The sequence below is a fragment of the Penicillium hordei genome, assembly GCF_028827395.1.
Source record: "Penicillium hordei strain IBT 12815 chromosome Unknown utg000004l_segment0_segment0, whole genome shotgun sequence".
In the NCBI taxonomy this organism is placed as follows: domain Eukaryota; kingdom Fungi; phylum Ascomycota; class Eurotiomycetes; order Eurotiales; family Aspergillaceae; genus Penicillium; species Penicillium hordei.
Window position 1 is genome coordinate 248,371 of NW_026623145.1, and position 14,155 is coordinate 262,525.

The following is a 14,155-nucleotide window of genomic DNA, read 5'->3' on the forward strand; positions in this document are numbered from 1 at the left end:
CTTCTCAGCTTTGTCCCTCTCCCGTTCCTCATTTCTTAACTGCTGTTTATTCTTTTACTTGTCTTCTATCTTCTATCATTTATTCGCAATCATGGTCCATCTCGCCAAAGTTAAGAAGGACCATGAGGTCGTCCCCTCTACTCGTGACATTGACTCCATTCCTGCTCTGGAGATGAATGACCTTGACACCAATGTCTACGGCACTCATTTTGCCGCTGATCATATGCCTCAGCATGAAATGCCAGAGCGAGAGATGCCCCGCCAGGTTGCCGCTCGGATGATCAAGGATGAGCTCAGTCTGGACGGTAATCCCAAGCTCAACCTCGCCAGTTTCGTCACCACGTACATGGAAGATGAGATCGAGGAGATCATGACCGAATCCTTCAGCAAGAACTTCATTGATTACGAAGAATATCCCCACTCCGCCGAGATCCAGAACCGATGCGTGAATATGATTGCTAGACTCTTCAACATTCCCACTGATCCCAACAGTGAGAATGCCATGGGTACTTCAACCATTGGGTCTTCCGAGGCTATTATGTTGGGAACACTAGCCATGAAGAAGCGATGGCAGAACAAGCGCAAGGCCGAGGGCAAGGACTGGTCGCGCCCCAACATTGTGATGAACAGTGCTGTCCAGGTCTGCTGGGAAAAGGCTGCTCGTTACTTCGATATCGAGGAGAAGTACGTCTACTGCACCGATACTCGATTCGTGATCGACCCCAAAGAGGCAGTCGATTTGGTGGATGAGAACACAATCGGTATCTGCGCTATCCTGGGTACCACCTACACCGGTGAATACGAGGATATCAAGGCGATCAACGACCTATTAGTGGAGCGTAACATCGACTGCCCAATTCACGTTGATGCAGCCAGTGGTGGCTTTGTCGCTCCATTTATCACCCCTGAGCTTGAGTGGGACTTCCGTTTGGAAAAAGTGGTTTCCATCAACGTCTCCGGTCACAAGTACGGCCTGGTTTACCCCGGTGTCGGATGGGTCATCTGGCGCTCTCCTGAGTTTTTGCCCCAGGAATTGGTGTTCAACATCAACTACCTCGGAGCTGACCAGGCCAGCTTTACTCTGAACTTCTCCAAGGGTGCTTCTCATGTTATTGGGCAGTACTACCAACTGATCCGCCTGGGTAAGCATGGTTACCGTGCAATCATGACCAACCTAACTCGCATCAGCGACTACATGTCTGCGGAGTTCGCGAAGATGGGCATGGTCATCTTGAGTGAGACACATGGCCGTGGTCTGCCGCTGGTGGCCTGGCGTCTTCCAACAAACAACGGTCGTGTCTACGATGAATTCGCCGTGGCCCACCAGCTACGTGAGCGAGGCTGGATTGTGCCTGCTTACACCATGGCGCCTCATAGCGAGAAGCTACAGATGATGCGCGTTGTCATCCGCGAAGACTTCAGTATGAACCGATGCGACAGCTTAATCCAGGACTTCAAACTTGCTATCGAGACTTTGGATGCTATGGACAAGTCCATGGTTGCCAGGTACAAGACGTAAGTCCCTTCTATTCTTGATGTTTCTGTTTTCATACTGACAGCCCCACAGGCATATGCAGAGCCACCGCAACCACCCTCGACACCGGTCGCGTGTTCACCCTCACTACATAGACGAGAAACACTCGCTGCAGGGCAAGACGGGCAAGACACATGGTGTGTGTTAATTTTCTAAGCACCACGAAGTTGAAATGAATAAATCAATGAACCTGAGGTCACTGGCCCTGCATAAGTTAGAGGTTTACAAGGGACGGCCCAGCAAGTGCTGATTCGATGCGGGAAATAGCTTTCAATAACATGTATGTCTATTGGTCAATTGTTGCAGTGCCCTTGTGTTTACGTCCTTGATCTCAACTCAAAAATATGCTCAAGGGATGGACGGTGTGTACAGCCTTAGCTAGACTACTGCTAAACTACACATGTAGACTAGAGTTAGGCGATTCAGCTATCGCATCGAGGGTAACACTTGAGGGTGAAGGGAGGCCATACCAGGAACCCTTATTGTTAATTGTGATGACATTTATACGTAGACTTATATATATGACTCGCTAGGGCTATAGTACCTGCGTTTCCTACGATTTATCCTCTCGCTAAATACTTATATACCATGAAGCGTATCTCGATTGACCATTGACCCGACCAGGAATCATCCTCCAGCCCGAGACGTTCCACTGCAAACTTCTGCCCCGTTTCAACTTTCTCCAGCCAAGGCGACGAAGCTTACTCCATCCAAGTCAGGCGAGGAGAACGCAACCCTGTTCTTCGTGGGAACGGCCACAACAATCATGTGTTCACAGCTAGAAAGGTTTCCAGCGTGTACTAAAAAAATCAGAGAATGGGCTGTAATACGGGTTATGACTGATCCCAGCTCTTGATGACAACTTTGGAAGTCAAATTCTCACAGACTGACCGTGTTAGCCTAACTTCCTTCGCGCAGGCGATCGTGTCCACCTTGGTCCAAGTGTGTCAAGTGAGCGCCTCACCAACCCGGCCGTCTATCTACACGACCTTCCTTGGATTGATCTGGTCGTTCTCTCCCACTATCATGAGTGAGTCTCGGAGGCTCGAGGTATTGAGTATTGAGCAAGTTACTAACCACTTTGATAAAAAGGTCGAGACTACATTGAGGCGTGATGTACCCATTATCACTACACCACATGCAAAGGGGCATCTTACTTCCAAGGAACACGGCTCGTTTACATCTGTGTCCGCGCTCGATCCATTTGAGCAGATTGAGATTAACATTGAAGGCACAGAAGGGCCGGTATAGCCGCGACTGCGTGTAACGGCGATGCCAGGGAAGCATGTGCCACCTAACCGAGTGATAGAGAAACTCAACGCACTAGCCAATGTAGTAGTGGGTGGAGTTTCTTTTTCCGGGTTTGTTAATTAGACTCCCCTCAAGCTAACATATCAACAGTTTCCTCCAACCAAAGGCTGGATGCTCGAGCTAGGCCACGGCGGCACCAATACCACAGAATTATCCTGCCGTTATCGCATCTACATCTCAGAAGACACCCTGGTGGTAGCTGAGCTGCACCAAATCTCTAAGCGATACGCAGAATAACGAATCAACTCGATGCTCATCCACCTCGGTGGCGCCACCATTCCTTCTCCCTTAGTAGGAAAACTAATGGAACCGCTAGCGTTGACGGGTACTATAGATGCGGAGCAGGATTTCAGATTTCAGGCGGATTATAGAGGTAGTGGGGTTTTTGGAGAAGGCTGTGTTTTTAGACAGGAGTCAATAACTATTGCATTCGAGTTATGGAATAGGAGGGCCTAATAGTAATGCATTGAGATTTTATCTAACTACACCGTACTCTGCACACGTGTCTGTGCTTGAGCTTAGCCATGGACGCGTTGGTCCGGGGCTGAGAAAAAGGGCATCACATATTTCGAGTGTACCATTCTTGGTATGGGGAATGGTACTTCATACGAGAATTATAATTTGCTTCGCCATCGAGAGCGGATCCGTTTTTTTATTTTTTTATTTTTATTTTTCTTTTCTTGGGGAATTTGGGGGCGGTTTATAACCGCTGTATGGTATGTACAGTAGATGACGAGGCTCGTATATGGCTCGTGTTCCTTTTTTCCATATCAAAAGTATTCGACTTCGAATGACCGAGGGAATTGCAGGGCTGTTCTATCAACTGTTTCTCTTTTCTTTGATAGGTGAATGATAGGAAGCCAGAAACAGCCGATTTTGACGCCGTTTTAAGCCGCTCACGGTGGTCTTAGCGATGCACCAGACAAGCTGTTTACTTGCCACCTGTGCTTCGGGTGACTGACTATATATCTCGAATTTATCATCTTATCTCGGTATCTACATATGTAGTACAGCTCTATATATTAAGGCGAAGGGCTAGTGACGTTAGTAGACTCCGATACTTGAGACAGCTGGAATCTCTCAGTCTGTAGCTTCATATTGGCCCTGCTATAGATACCTATCCGATACAACACGCCAACACTCTGCTACAAAAATGTAACTTTGAGTGGGACTGTATCCTCGACATTGGATAGTGCAATGGGAGGTTATATAAAGGTGGATCAACTTTTACTTGCAAGCCCACCAAGCCCTTCCATTGTTTACCCTATATATAGAACAACCTCTCCAATCATCGCCCGTCGACCCCAGGTCCACCAAATCAGCCTCTCCCCCTCTCTTTCCCTCCCCCCCCTTTTTTTTTGCTCATCAGAAGCAGTGATGCGCAACCTTTTTAAAAGCAAGTCGCCTTCGAATCGGACAAGTCATCATTCTATGCGCAGTGCCGAACAGTTGGCCCGCCCCGCGTTTGCTCCACCGGACCCCAACATACCCAACGATACAGACCGGCGCTTTTCACAATTCGAGTACTCTGCCGGCGTACAGAATCAGCCGCAGACTCTAAGTCGGTCACAAAGTCAACGTCAGAAACCTTTGAGCGACCGTTCGACCGCCAACGTTGTCCCCGACGACTCACAGCGCAAAAAGGGCCGTGTCGAGCGCAGTGTCTCTGTTAAGGGCAAAACAATCTCCCTTCCCGTCTCACAACCCACCTCACCTGGAATTTTACATCCAGAGACCCTAGACGAGTCCGACGAGTGTCCGACACATCTCCGCCATTCCTACGCGGAGAACCCCTCACCTCTGGCACCACAATCTCTCGCCTACCAACAGCAATACCAACAGCCCCAACGAGGTCCCCGACCTTCTCATCCTGCTCACACCCAAGACAATCCCGAGTGGTCGCAGCAACCGGTGCAACCCCTTTATACCAAACTCCCGCGGTCCGGCACCGACCCAACTCTGCTTGAACAGTACGTCCGACCGTCGCCCACCGATATTGTCCCCGAATCACCACACCACGCGCCGGAACATCTTCATCGGGGACAGGCTTTCCCCCCTGTCCAGGATCCGGTATTGAATACCCGGCCCCCATCCCAGCAGACTCATGAGCCGCTTTCCCCGTTACAGTCCGTTTATCCTGACGCCATGCAGTCTTCCGCGCAGGCATCACAGAACCAGGGTCAATTTCAGCAGCTGGACAGACAAAAATCGGCGGGTTCTCCACAGCAAAATCGGAGTCGGCAGGGTAGTGTGTCAAACAACATGCCTGAACCCGGACGGAGCACACCCACCAATATACACCGCCGCGAGGATTCCGGGGAAGTGGACGTGCGGGCATTGATCCAGAAGCATGATGAACTCCGTAAGGGCTTTTTTTTTTGGAATTCGGTTGTTGATTTTTGATAACTAACAATAAACAGAGGCCAAGTATTCCAAGGTGAAACGATACTACTTTGAGAAAGATGCGCAGGTTCAGCATCTCCAGAACACGGTCGCGCACCAACGGATGGCGGTGTCGCGTACCGTACTTGACGATAATGAATATAGCAACCGATTCCAGCGACTTGACGGAGCGATCAAAGATCTAGCATTCTCCGTGCGCAAACATTGGCGCAGTATTCCATCGTGGCTGAATGGAATGGTCACTGAGGATGCTTTATCGGTCGGCATGAAAGAAATGACAGCAGTCGGTCGGGCGGTAATCAGCCGATGGCTAGTAGAAGAAGTATTCCAGCGTTATTTCCATCCATCCTTGGATCCAGCATTCAGTGTGCAGCTGAAGAATGTCGAAATGAACCTACGACGGCAGCGACAGTCATCCGAAGAAGACCGTGAGAATGCCTCCGCAAGACTTTCTTACTGGCGCCGCACAACCTTCGACGGACTGAGTGATTCCTTAGTCGGACCTGAAGCCCAAGAACATCGCGTTAAACTAGTTGAGCATCTAATCGTGGAACTCGCTGCCTTCATGGGATCCCAGCTGCAGGAAATTGCGTCGCCAGATCTGGAAGCAAGCGTGCGCATGATCATTGAGAACTCAATCAATATCATCGAGAAAATCCCCCTCGAAGCCCGCGATGTCTGCGTCGATTACTTCCCACCCGGCATCTCTCTCGCCGAGCAATACATGAAGGTCGAAGGCCAACTACCGGCACTGAGCCACCCGCCCCCACCACCCTCAGACCAAGAGCAGTTCGAGGACCCTGCCACAGGAGAGGGAGATGCCTCATCCGGCTCAACCGCCGGAGTCCTAGAGAACGCCTCACCAGCCCAGCAAAAGCCCAGCAAAAAGTCTATCTTTGGCGCCTTGATCAGGGGTAAGCATGCCCCTAGCGAGATCAGTCGTCCGGCGCCGGCGCCTGGACCAACCGAGGACAAGAGCGAGTCTGCGGAGTTAGCTCAGAGCCACCCGCGTATCCGGTTCGCAGCATTCTTGGCCGTCGAAGTGCGCGGCAAGGGTCCTGCAACGGTGTTGATCAAGTCGCCTGTGTGGCTGGTGGAATAAACGGTATATAAATGACTGCCGGGTTAGATCAGGAATCGCTGGTAGTGGTTCTCGATCTAAAAGGATGTGAGAGTGTACAGAGAAAACGGACAAAGCTGACACATGCTGGCATGGCGACGAAGATCATGACTTGTTAATATCCGTTGATATCCTGAGGCGTTTCAGTCGTTCAGCGGTGGCAGTTTGCAGTTGGGTTTTGGGCCAATGTTTATTCTTTTTCTTTCTCTTTGCCTTGATGACTAGATTCTGGGATTCTGTGATGATTGTGCTTTTTTGAGTAGAAAGTTTTTCTTTCGATGTTTCTTAGCGGCATTCTTCGTAGCTGATCCACAAACTCATATACCTATTCCTCTTCTTCGTTTTATTACTTTCAGTCCATATCCAACACATCAAAACTCAACCAACACTATATACCATACTCACTAAAACCGACTTCCTACAAAGGCGGCGGCGCCAGATCCAACCCCTCAACCTCGAATCTAAACGCATCACTCCGTGAATAACTCCCAGCAACATCAAGATCCAGTCGTCCACGCTCACAATCATCCATATCAATGCGCGCGATAGCCAACCCATCACCGGCTGCAACAGCAGGGTTAGACTCACTAGCCGACGTGCCAGGTGCGGAATCAGTCACAGCAGCATCGCTACTATCCGGCACGTCATCCGTGCAAACTTCCCACAACGGACCGGCAAGAACCTCTCCAAGCGGCGAGACGATACAACTTCCACCACGACAGACGTAATCCAATACGGACTCCGAGGGAGCCAGAGGATGCTTATTACTCGGCATGGAGGGATTTTCCAGCTGACCCCGCTGATCCTGGGATTCACAGTGAGCCTGTGGCCAGACAATCTCATGGGGACCCTCAGCGGTGATGGACAGTTTCCTTTCAGGATGCTGCGATTTACCCGCAGGAGGGTTTGGATTTGGATTTCGATTCGGGCTTGCACCGGTATTCCCACCGGTAATCCACTCCGGCAGCTCGGAGCCGCGCACGCACTGGTTCGCCGAGAGCACGAAACAGCGGCCTTCCATACCGACGGTGCGCATGAGCGGGAGCCAGGTAGAGCGGGCGTCAGCCGTAGGAGCGAGATAGATATTGACGTTCTGGGAGTACAGGCTCTGACGTAGGAGGGGCATGTAGTTCTCCCAGCAGATTGCTGAAGCTATGGTTAGTGGGATACCGTTTAGGGTTGTTGTGACGGCGCGGAGGGTTGAGGGGGAACCCTGGGCCCAGATCATGCGTTCAGCGGCCGTCTACAAGGGTCAGTATAGAATCGATAATAGAGTGGGAGAAGAAAGGATAAAGAAACCCATACCGGCATAACCTTCCTCCTCTTCCCCAAAACACCTCTAACAGGATCAACATAAACAACGGCACAATACAAACTGCCACCGGCTCTCTCCACCAGCCCCGTAACGATAAAGACCCCAGTCTCCCTCGCAACACGCTCAAGAAACTCCCTCGTCCCATCCCCCCGGAACCTCTTTCCTTCCGCAATCTCCAGCCTGCGATCAATCCACTCATCCCCGGCCCCAGCCGGTGTGTCACCTAGATCAACGGCTGCTTTGAAGTATGCGAGGAATTGATCCCGGCCGCGCGGGTCTCGACTTCCCACCGCAGAGCCGAAGGTGCATGTCCGCGGGTATCCGCCTAGATAGGCTTCCGGGAAAAGGAGGAGGTGGACTCCCCGGCGGGCGGCGAGGGCTGTTGTTCGTTCAAGAGCGCGGAGGGTTTCGGTTAGGGACTTGTGTGTGCGGGATTGGGCGACTGCTACTGTGAGAGAGGGCATTTTGGGATTGATATTTGGTTGTGGTTTTAAGAGTTACAGTTGAGAAGAGGAGAAGAGGAGGGAATTTGGTTGAACTATGACGGAATGGGCTTTGAGGGGAACCATGGGTGCTTGGAAGCTTGGCTGTGGGGTAGCCGTGGACTTTATATTGACAAGGGTAGGAATATAGGGAGTGGGGGTGAAGTGTCACAATATCAAATGTGAACTTTCAAGATTTGAAGAATTACATTTTGGCATTTGGAGAACTTTGGCGTTATGCTTTGGATTTTGAGGTGTCCTGTGGTTCTACGACCGGGGTAATGACCCGAGAGTCGGTTATTGAGCTCATATTGGCATTGAGAATGCGGATGTCTATTTTCCTCCACAAACAAACCTGTAACATTTGGAGCAAAAGTCGCAACCGATACAATCGAGATATTTCCACCTAGTCGCCGTAAATTGTCCGAACTGCTCCATACTGTTCTTAAAAGCAAGGATAAAAGGGTTCCTTATCCGGGCTACTATCGGTCTAAGATCAATAGCTACAAATATAGTTCCAACCCCTGTGATTGAGCTCGCAAAGCCACATCGATCTCCCGAATTTGTCCCTTCTCCGAATACCTTACCACCGACTCTCTTGGTCCTGAACATATATTTATTCTCACTGAACAATTTCCAAATCTTTCGGTACTCCAAGTCTCCTCAGTTGCCGCCTCGGATTCGGGTGGACTTTTTAACTTTTCGGCTGTTCTCTTGGATAACCCAGGGCTCCAAGGAGCTATATCACTTTGAGATATGATACTCGGTTCTCTAATAGAGATGGTCTCCATCCCAGGTCGATTTTCCTTGCAATGCCCGGGCGATGACATCATCGAGGATACGCTCGCCTGCCGAGACGTAGCGGACTATTTCATTCAAAACCTCTTATTCGACTATATCTACGGGCCAAGATACAGCCGGATATAACGATCCGATGTCTTAGGTTTGAATAAGCCCATGAAAGATGGATCTTGCGATCCAGGAGTTCGCCTTCGAGGAAGACCCAGCCTGGCCCCAAGCATCGGTATGGCAGTCCTCACTGCGCACACAGCACTAAGACTCCTCCAAAGACCCTTTCGGCAACAGTGAAGCCTTCAGACTTTAGAAAATGATTTATTCGGTCACAAAATCCAAGCGGGAAAGATTGGACACAGTGCCCTTGAAGACACTGAAGATCGTGCCCCTGCTTTGCAAACGCGCACCATTACTAGGGGGAACCAAGGGTTGTTCTTTCCCCAAGAGCCCTGACCTGGGCCCTTTTCCAGATTTGCCTCGAATTGTTTGGACGGAGGACTATTAGACTCGCATCTTGGTTCGAGCCATTTTTCCATCGTCCACACGTGGCTACTAAATGGAGTAGATCTCTCCCTCTGGAAACGAATGTTATAAACAATGTCAATGTATGATTTTCCTTCGACTTGAACACATATTGAGACTAACCGTTATATTTTTAGTGGCAGTACAGCTGCCCAGTCTTGGCCTGACTGGAGTGAAGGTTGTCGGCCTCGTGGAGAAAAAGCCTTGCCTAAGATCCTGTTTACTTGCTCCACGTCTCTCCCACATTAATATGCGTCTGATACAAACCATCCTGATTGCCCCATGCCTTGAACTTCCGGCCTCATATTGATTTGTGATGTCTCGGCAGGCAAGCGCGTCCACTATCCGGCCCTTTGGCGAGAAGGATTGCTTGGTACTATCGTACTGGAAGAACAGCTTTAAGACAAAGGTGGAACAACAATACAAAATCCAATTGACAGTCTGATTGCATATTGTATCTACCTAATGTGAATCCAATACCAACAATTTACAGGGCAAAACACCCAACCCGGGGGGACCAAAAGCACAACTATGTACAAAATAATCCATGCAGCCAAAACCGACCCGCATGAAAAGATGCAAATTGGGGAAATAAGTCCCGGGTATAGCGCGCCCCTTAGCATGAAAATAAGAGATGTAAAAATGCGAGAGAAAACATGATCACCAAAAAAAAAGAGAATGGAACCCGAATAAAACGAATGCCAGGAATTCCGCAAAAGAACAACATGAATGATGATGCTGAAATGCAAGGGAAAAAAAAACGGGGGGTGGGGGAAAGCAGTCAATCAATCAATCAATCAAATATTTTCAACGAATATTCGAGCCAAGTGGCATATTCACGAAAACCCGATTGGATGATCTATAAAGACATCCCATTCGCAGCAGCGGCTTGCTGGAGCACACGGGGCCAACGCGAGATGAGTTCAACATCGTCGAGTGCACCCTTGCCCTGGTTGCGCACGTATTGGGTGCTGGGGTCGGTGCGCGGCTCGTAATCCCACACGGTCTGGGTACCCTGGATCAAGGCGGAGTAGACCAGGCGGCGGCGGCGTTGGGAACGCAGTACATCCTGGTGGATCTTGTCCAAATCCCAACGGGCATGGGTTTCCTCGAGGAAGAATGCCAGGATCTTAGTTGGGTCGGTGGTGTTCGGTACCGCAGGCGGGAGCTTAGCGGGGCTCGGGGTGCGAGGGGGAGTATTCGAGGGGAAGGGGTAGTCTGCCGTGTTGGGGCGCTGAGGGATTGGCGATGCGTGCGGGGTGTCGTCTGGAGTTGGCAGGTTGACGGATGTCAAGTTGGTGGGCTTGGCTACTATGGCTGCGCGGGTGGAGCTGGATGGGATAGGTAGGCCGGCTGCGAGGTTGGTTCTCTCCTCTGGATCGTTCACGAGATCGTAGAGCATAGGTGGGTCGATGGTTGAGTAGATGAACTTCCAGCGGCCGCGACGGATCATCATGAGAGGAGCCTGTGTGCCCTCGCCCATGTACTCGCCATAGACAGTATCAGTGCGGAGACCGTCGCCGCCGGTCAAATACGGCACGAGGGAAACACCGTCGAGAGGAAGCTCGGAGATGAGTTTGGCACCAGCCAATTCGGCGAATGTAGGAAGGAGATCCATGGTGGAAACGTTCTCGGACACACGCTTCGGGGCGAAGTGCTGGGGCGAGTGGACGAGGAAAGGGACACGGGCTGAATTCTCGAACCAGGTCATCTTGTACCACAAGCCGCGCTCGCCGAGCATGTCACCGTGGTCACCGGTGAAAACAATAATTGTGTCGTCGGCCAAGCCAGTGTTTTCAAGAACACGCAGCAACTTGCCGACGTTGGTATCAACGTATGTGCAGGCGGCGTAATAGGCGCGACGGGCGGCACGAATGCGCTCGTCGGGCATCTCCTTGTTGAACAAGTCGATACACTTCAGCACGCGCTGCGAGTGCGCATCCTGCTGGTCGTGGGGAATAGCTCCGTTCTTAGGTAGCGGAATCTCAACATCGTTGTACAGGTCCCAGAACTCCTTGGTCATGGCGTAAGGGTCATGAGGGTGGGTCATGGAGACAGTCAAGCAGAAAGGCTGCTCGTTGCGCTGCCGAACATGGTCATATAGATATTGGGTTGACTTGTAAATCACCTCTTCATCGAAATCCAATTGATTGGTGCGCACGACAGGGCCTGCCTCCATCACGGAAGACATGTTGTGATACCAGTCGGCACGGATATCCTATATTCCAATTAGTAAGGTGCTACATACGGTTGTTCGTAAAATTGACGTACAGGTTCATCCCAATTGACCGACCAGCCGTAATCGCCAGGGTAGATATCACTGGTCAGACGCTGTTCATATCCGTGAAGCTGGTCCGGGCCACAGAAATGCATCTTTCCGGCCAAGGCTGTGTGGTATCCCTCTCGGCGGAGATAATGAGCATATGTGGGGGTGTCCGCAGGCAACTCCGCCGCGTTATCGTAGGCTCCAATTTTGGAGGGCAGCTGGCCGCTGACCATGACGAAGCGCGAGGGAGCACACAGTGGTGAGTTACAATAGGCTGAGTCGAAGACTACACCGCCGTCGGCGAGCCGGTCTAGATTAGGGGTCTTAATGGGCGAGTTCTTGTCATGCAAGGACAACAATGGCGCAGCCATTTGGTCGGCCATGATGTAGAGGATATTGGGCTTCTTCGTCGCCATGGTGAATATCTGATTCAATGGACGGCCAATATGTTTAGGAAATTAGAATTAAATTATGAGAAAGAAAAAGAGAACAAAAAGTGTGGGAGAGCGGCTGATATATGAAGTTGAGAGAGAATGTGGGGAACAAAGGAAAAAAAAAAAAAAAAAGGATAAAAAGATAAAAAGATTAAAAAAAAGACCGAAAGAGGGAAAAAAAGGAGATAATTGGATAATTCCAGAGAGACTGGGGGCTAAAACAGTTGAACACATGAAGGCCAAGACTGAAAAGGGTGTGTATTTAATTGTAATATTTCCCCGATACACGATGAAGATCATATTTTCTATTCCTATTTGACCATAAACCCTACGGAATTGCTGTACATTGTAACTGTATCCCAAATCGATTAGTACAAAATAGTTCCCGCCTGCAACGGAGATCAGGGGAGATGATCCGGCACTGACGTACTTCCCCCCGCAAGGACGATGGGATCATTCAAAGCATCGATGGTGTGATTTTCGGAAGAACCTGTATGGTAACATAATACCGAACTAGATAATCCCGAGTGCTAGTTACAGTTTTTCCCCTTTAGCTGCCTAATTGGATATTTGTTATCTTTCTTAGCAATAATTGGATTGAAAATCAGAATGTCCAGTCACAAGACCAGTGATTTTTATCAATTGTAGGTAATAAAATCCCATCGGGCTCCGAGGGAGTCGCCACTTTACAGGCACTATGGCGGTCGTGTGTGGTCCAGGTGTTGCATCTGTCACATTGGGTAAGTCACAATACCACCACAATACCAACCGTGCATGTAAAACCACCACTCATCTCACCCCCTTAAAACCAATAATCTCAATTAAAACATATCGTGCCAAAGTCGGGGGATTTAGTACAAAGTCTAGCTTCAGTGCAGTTCACACGCGTACTCGACCCCGGAGTGGATAACGGCATGGACAGCCCACGTCCATGGCAGCGTTTCCAGTGTGACAGGACCCTGTAAAGGCTAACTTGTTTTAGTTTAGTGAATCCCAAAGCCGACCACTAGTAAAACCTTGGGCTCCACAAGATCGGGTCATTGCCTTCTCAACCAATAAATCGAGTCTTTTTCCTCCTGGGATAACCTAACAAGGTTAGAGGCGAGGCTTAGTGGCAGAGGTTCCACTTGCTTATCTTAACGCCCAATCATACCGCAGTATTTGATACTACCAGGGAGGAAAAAAAGACGTCGTGAAAGATCGAAGATAGCGACGGAGTATTCCGCCGGTGGGACTCTTGCTCCTTTTGATTCTTTTATTTTTCTTCTATCGTTTCTTCTAACAATCCACGAAGAAACAGGAAGGAAGAAAGGAGGGGGAATGTAATGTATCATCGCTCCACAATGAGCAATCCCCCTTTCCGAGCACGCCATGAGGAGCGGTCTAAGATCACCCCCGGATTTACAATGTTTACGTATGTTTCTTGGAGGTGAAACACAGTCACCGCTGTTTCTTCTGCACGATGATTGCTGTACAAAGTACGTTGATATGCTCCACATGGCCACGTTTGCATCAACGTGCACATTTTCAGGTCAACATGGGATGGTTTCACCCGATGTAGACGTATTAATGTAGACGTATGATGTGCATAGACCTATTCTCTAGTGTAGTGCGGTGCATATGCCTTGATAAGTATCTTTTCTCTGAGGCATGTGACAAGTTGGTTTTTTTCATACTTTGGTTTGAGTACGAGGGCTATGATGTCCCACATACCTTTTGGCCACGGTTTGAACTGGGCTTATTCTTCTTAAACAAGTTCCTCGTCATTTCTTCAGCAAAAGGCTTCGAGTCATGAAAGATTTTGAGTCTAGTATCAGACCTGGAGAATCCTTAGTCGGCGGAAATCGAATAGTAAGCGGAACTTGGGTTTGCCAGTTGCTGTCCCGAGCTCTGCCTTGGCAATAGGATAATGAGACTAGTAACACCTCTAGGCTAACATCCTATATCAATGAATGAGCAAGAAAGTGAAAAAT

The 14,155-nt window shown here is 49.7% G+C and overlaps 4 protein-coding genes across 4 annotated transcripts; 2 read left to right on the forward strand and 2 right to left on the reverse strand.

Moving 5' to 3' along the window:
* Window positions 1-91: 91 nt before the first annotated feature.
* On the forward strand, window positions 92-1,682 carry N7537_007379 (glutamate decarboxylase; the record flags this gene model as incomplete). Its single annotated transcript, XM_056898436.1, has 2 exons — window positions 92-1,515; window positions 1,568-1,682. The coding sequence occupies 2 exons, from the start codon at window positions 92-94 to the stop codon at window positions 1,680-1,682; spliced, it is 1,539 nt and encodes a 512-aa protein (XP_056750512.1).
* A 2,594-nt stretch (window positions 1,683-4,276) lies between these two features.
* On the forward strand, window positions 4,277-6,350 carry N7537_007380 (uncharacterized protein; the record flags this gene model as incomplete). The annotated part of the gene is made up of 2 exons (XM_056898437.1): window positions 4,277-5,207; window positions 5,266-6,350. The coding sequence occupies 2 exons, from the start codon at window positions 4,277-4,279 to the stop codon at window positions 6,348-6,350; spliced, it is 2,016 nt and encodes a 671-aa protein (XP_056750513.1).
* Window positions 6,351-6,786: 436 nt separating this feature from the next.
* On the reverse strand, window positions 6,787-8,147 carry N7537_007381 (nitrilase; the record flags this gene model as incomplete). Its single annotated transcript, XM_056898438.1, has 2 exons — window positions 6,787-7,611; window positions 7,674-8,147. 2 exons carry the CDS (start codon window positions 8,145-8,147, stop codon window positions 6,787-6,789), a joined length of 1,299 nt encoding a protein of 432 aa, XP_056750514.1.
* Window positions 8,148-10,341: 2,194 nt separating this feature from the next.
* N7537_007382 (putative choline sulfatase) lies at window positions 10,342-12,164 on the reverse strand (the record flags this gene model as incomplete). Its single annotated transcript, XM_056898439.1, has 2 exons — window positions 10,342-11,700; window positions 11,754-12,164. 2 exons carry the CDS (start codon window positions 12,162-12,164, stop codon window positions 10,342-10,344), a joined length of 1,770 nt encoding a protein of 589 aa, XP_056750515.1.
* Between the last annotated feature and the right edge of the window lie 1,991 nt (window positions 12,165-14,155).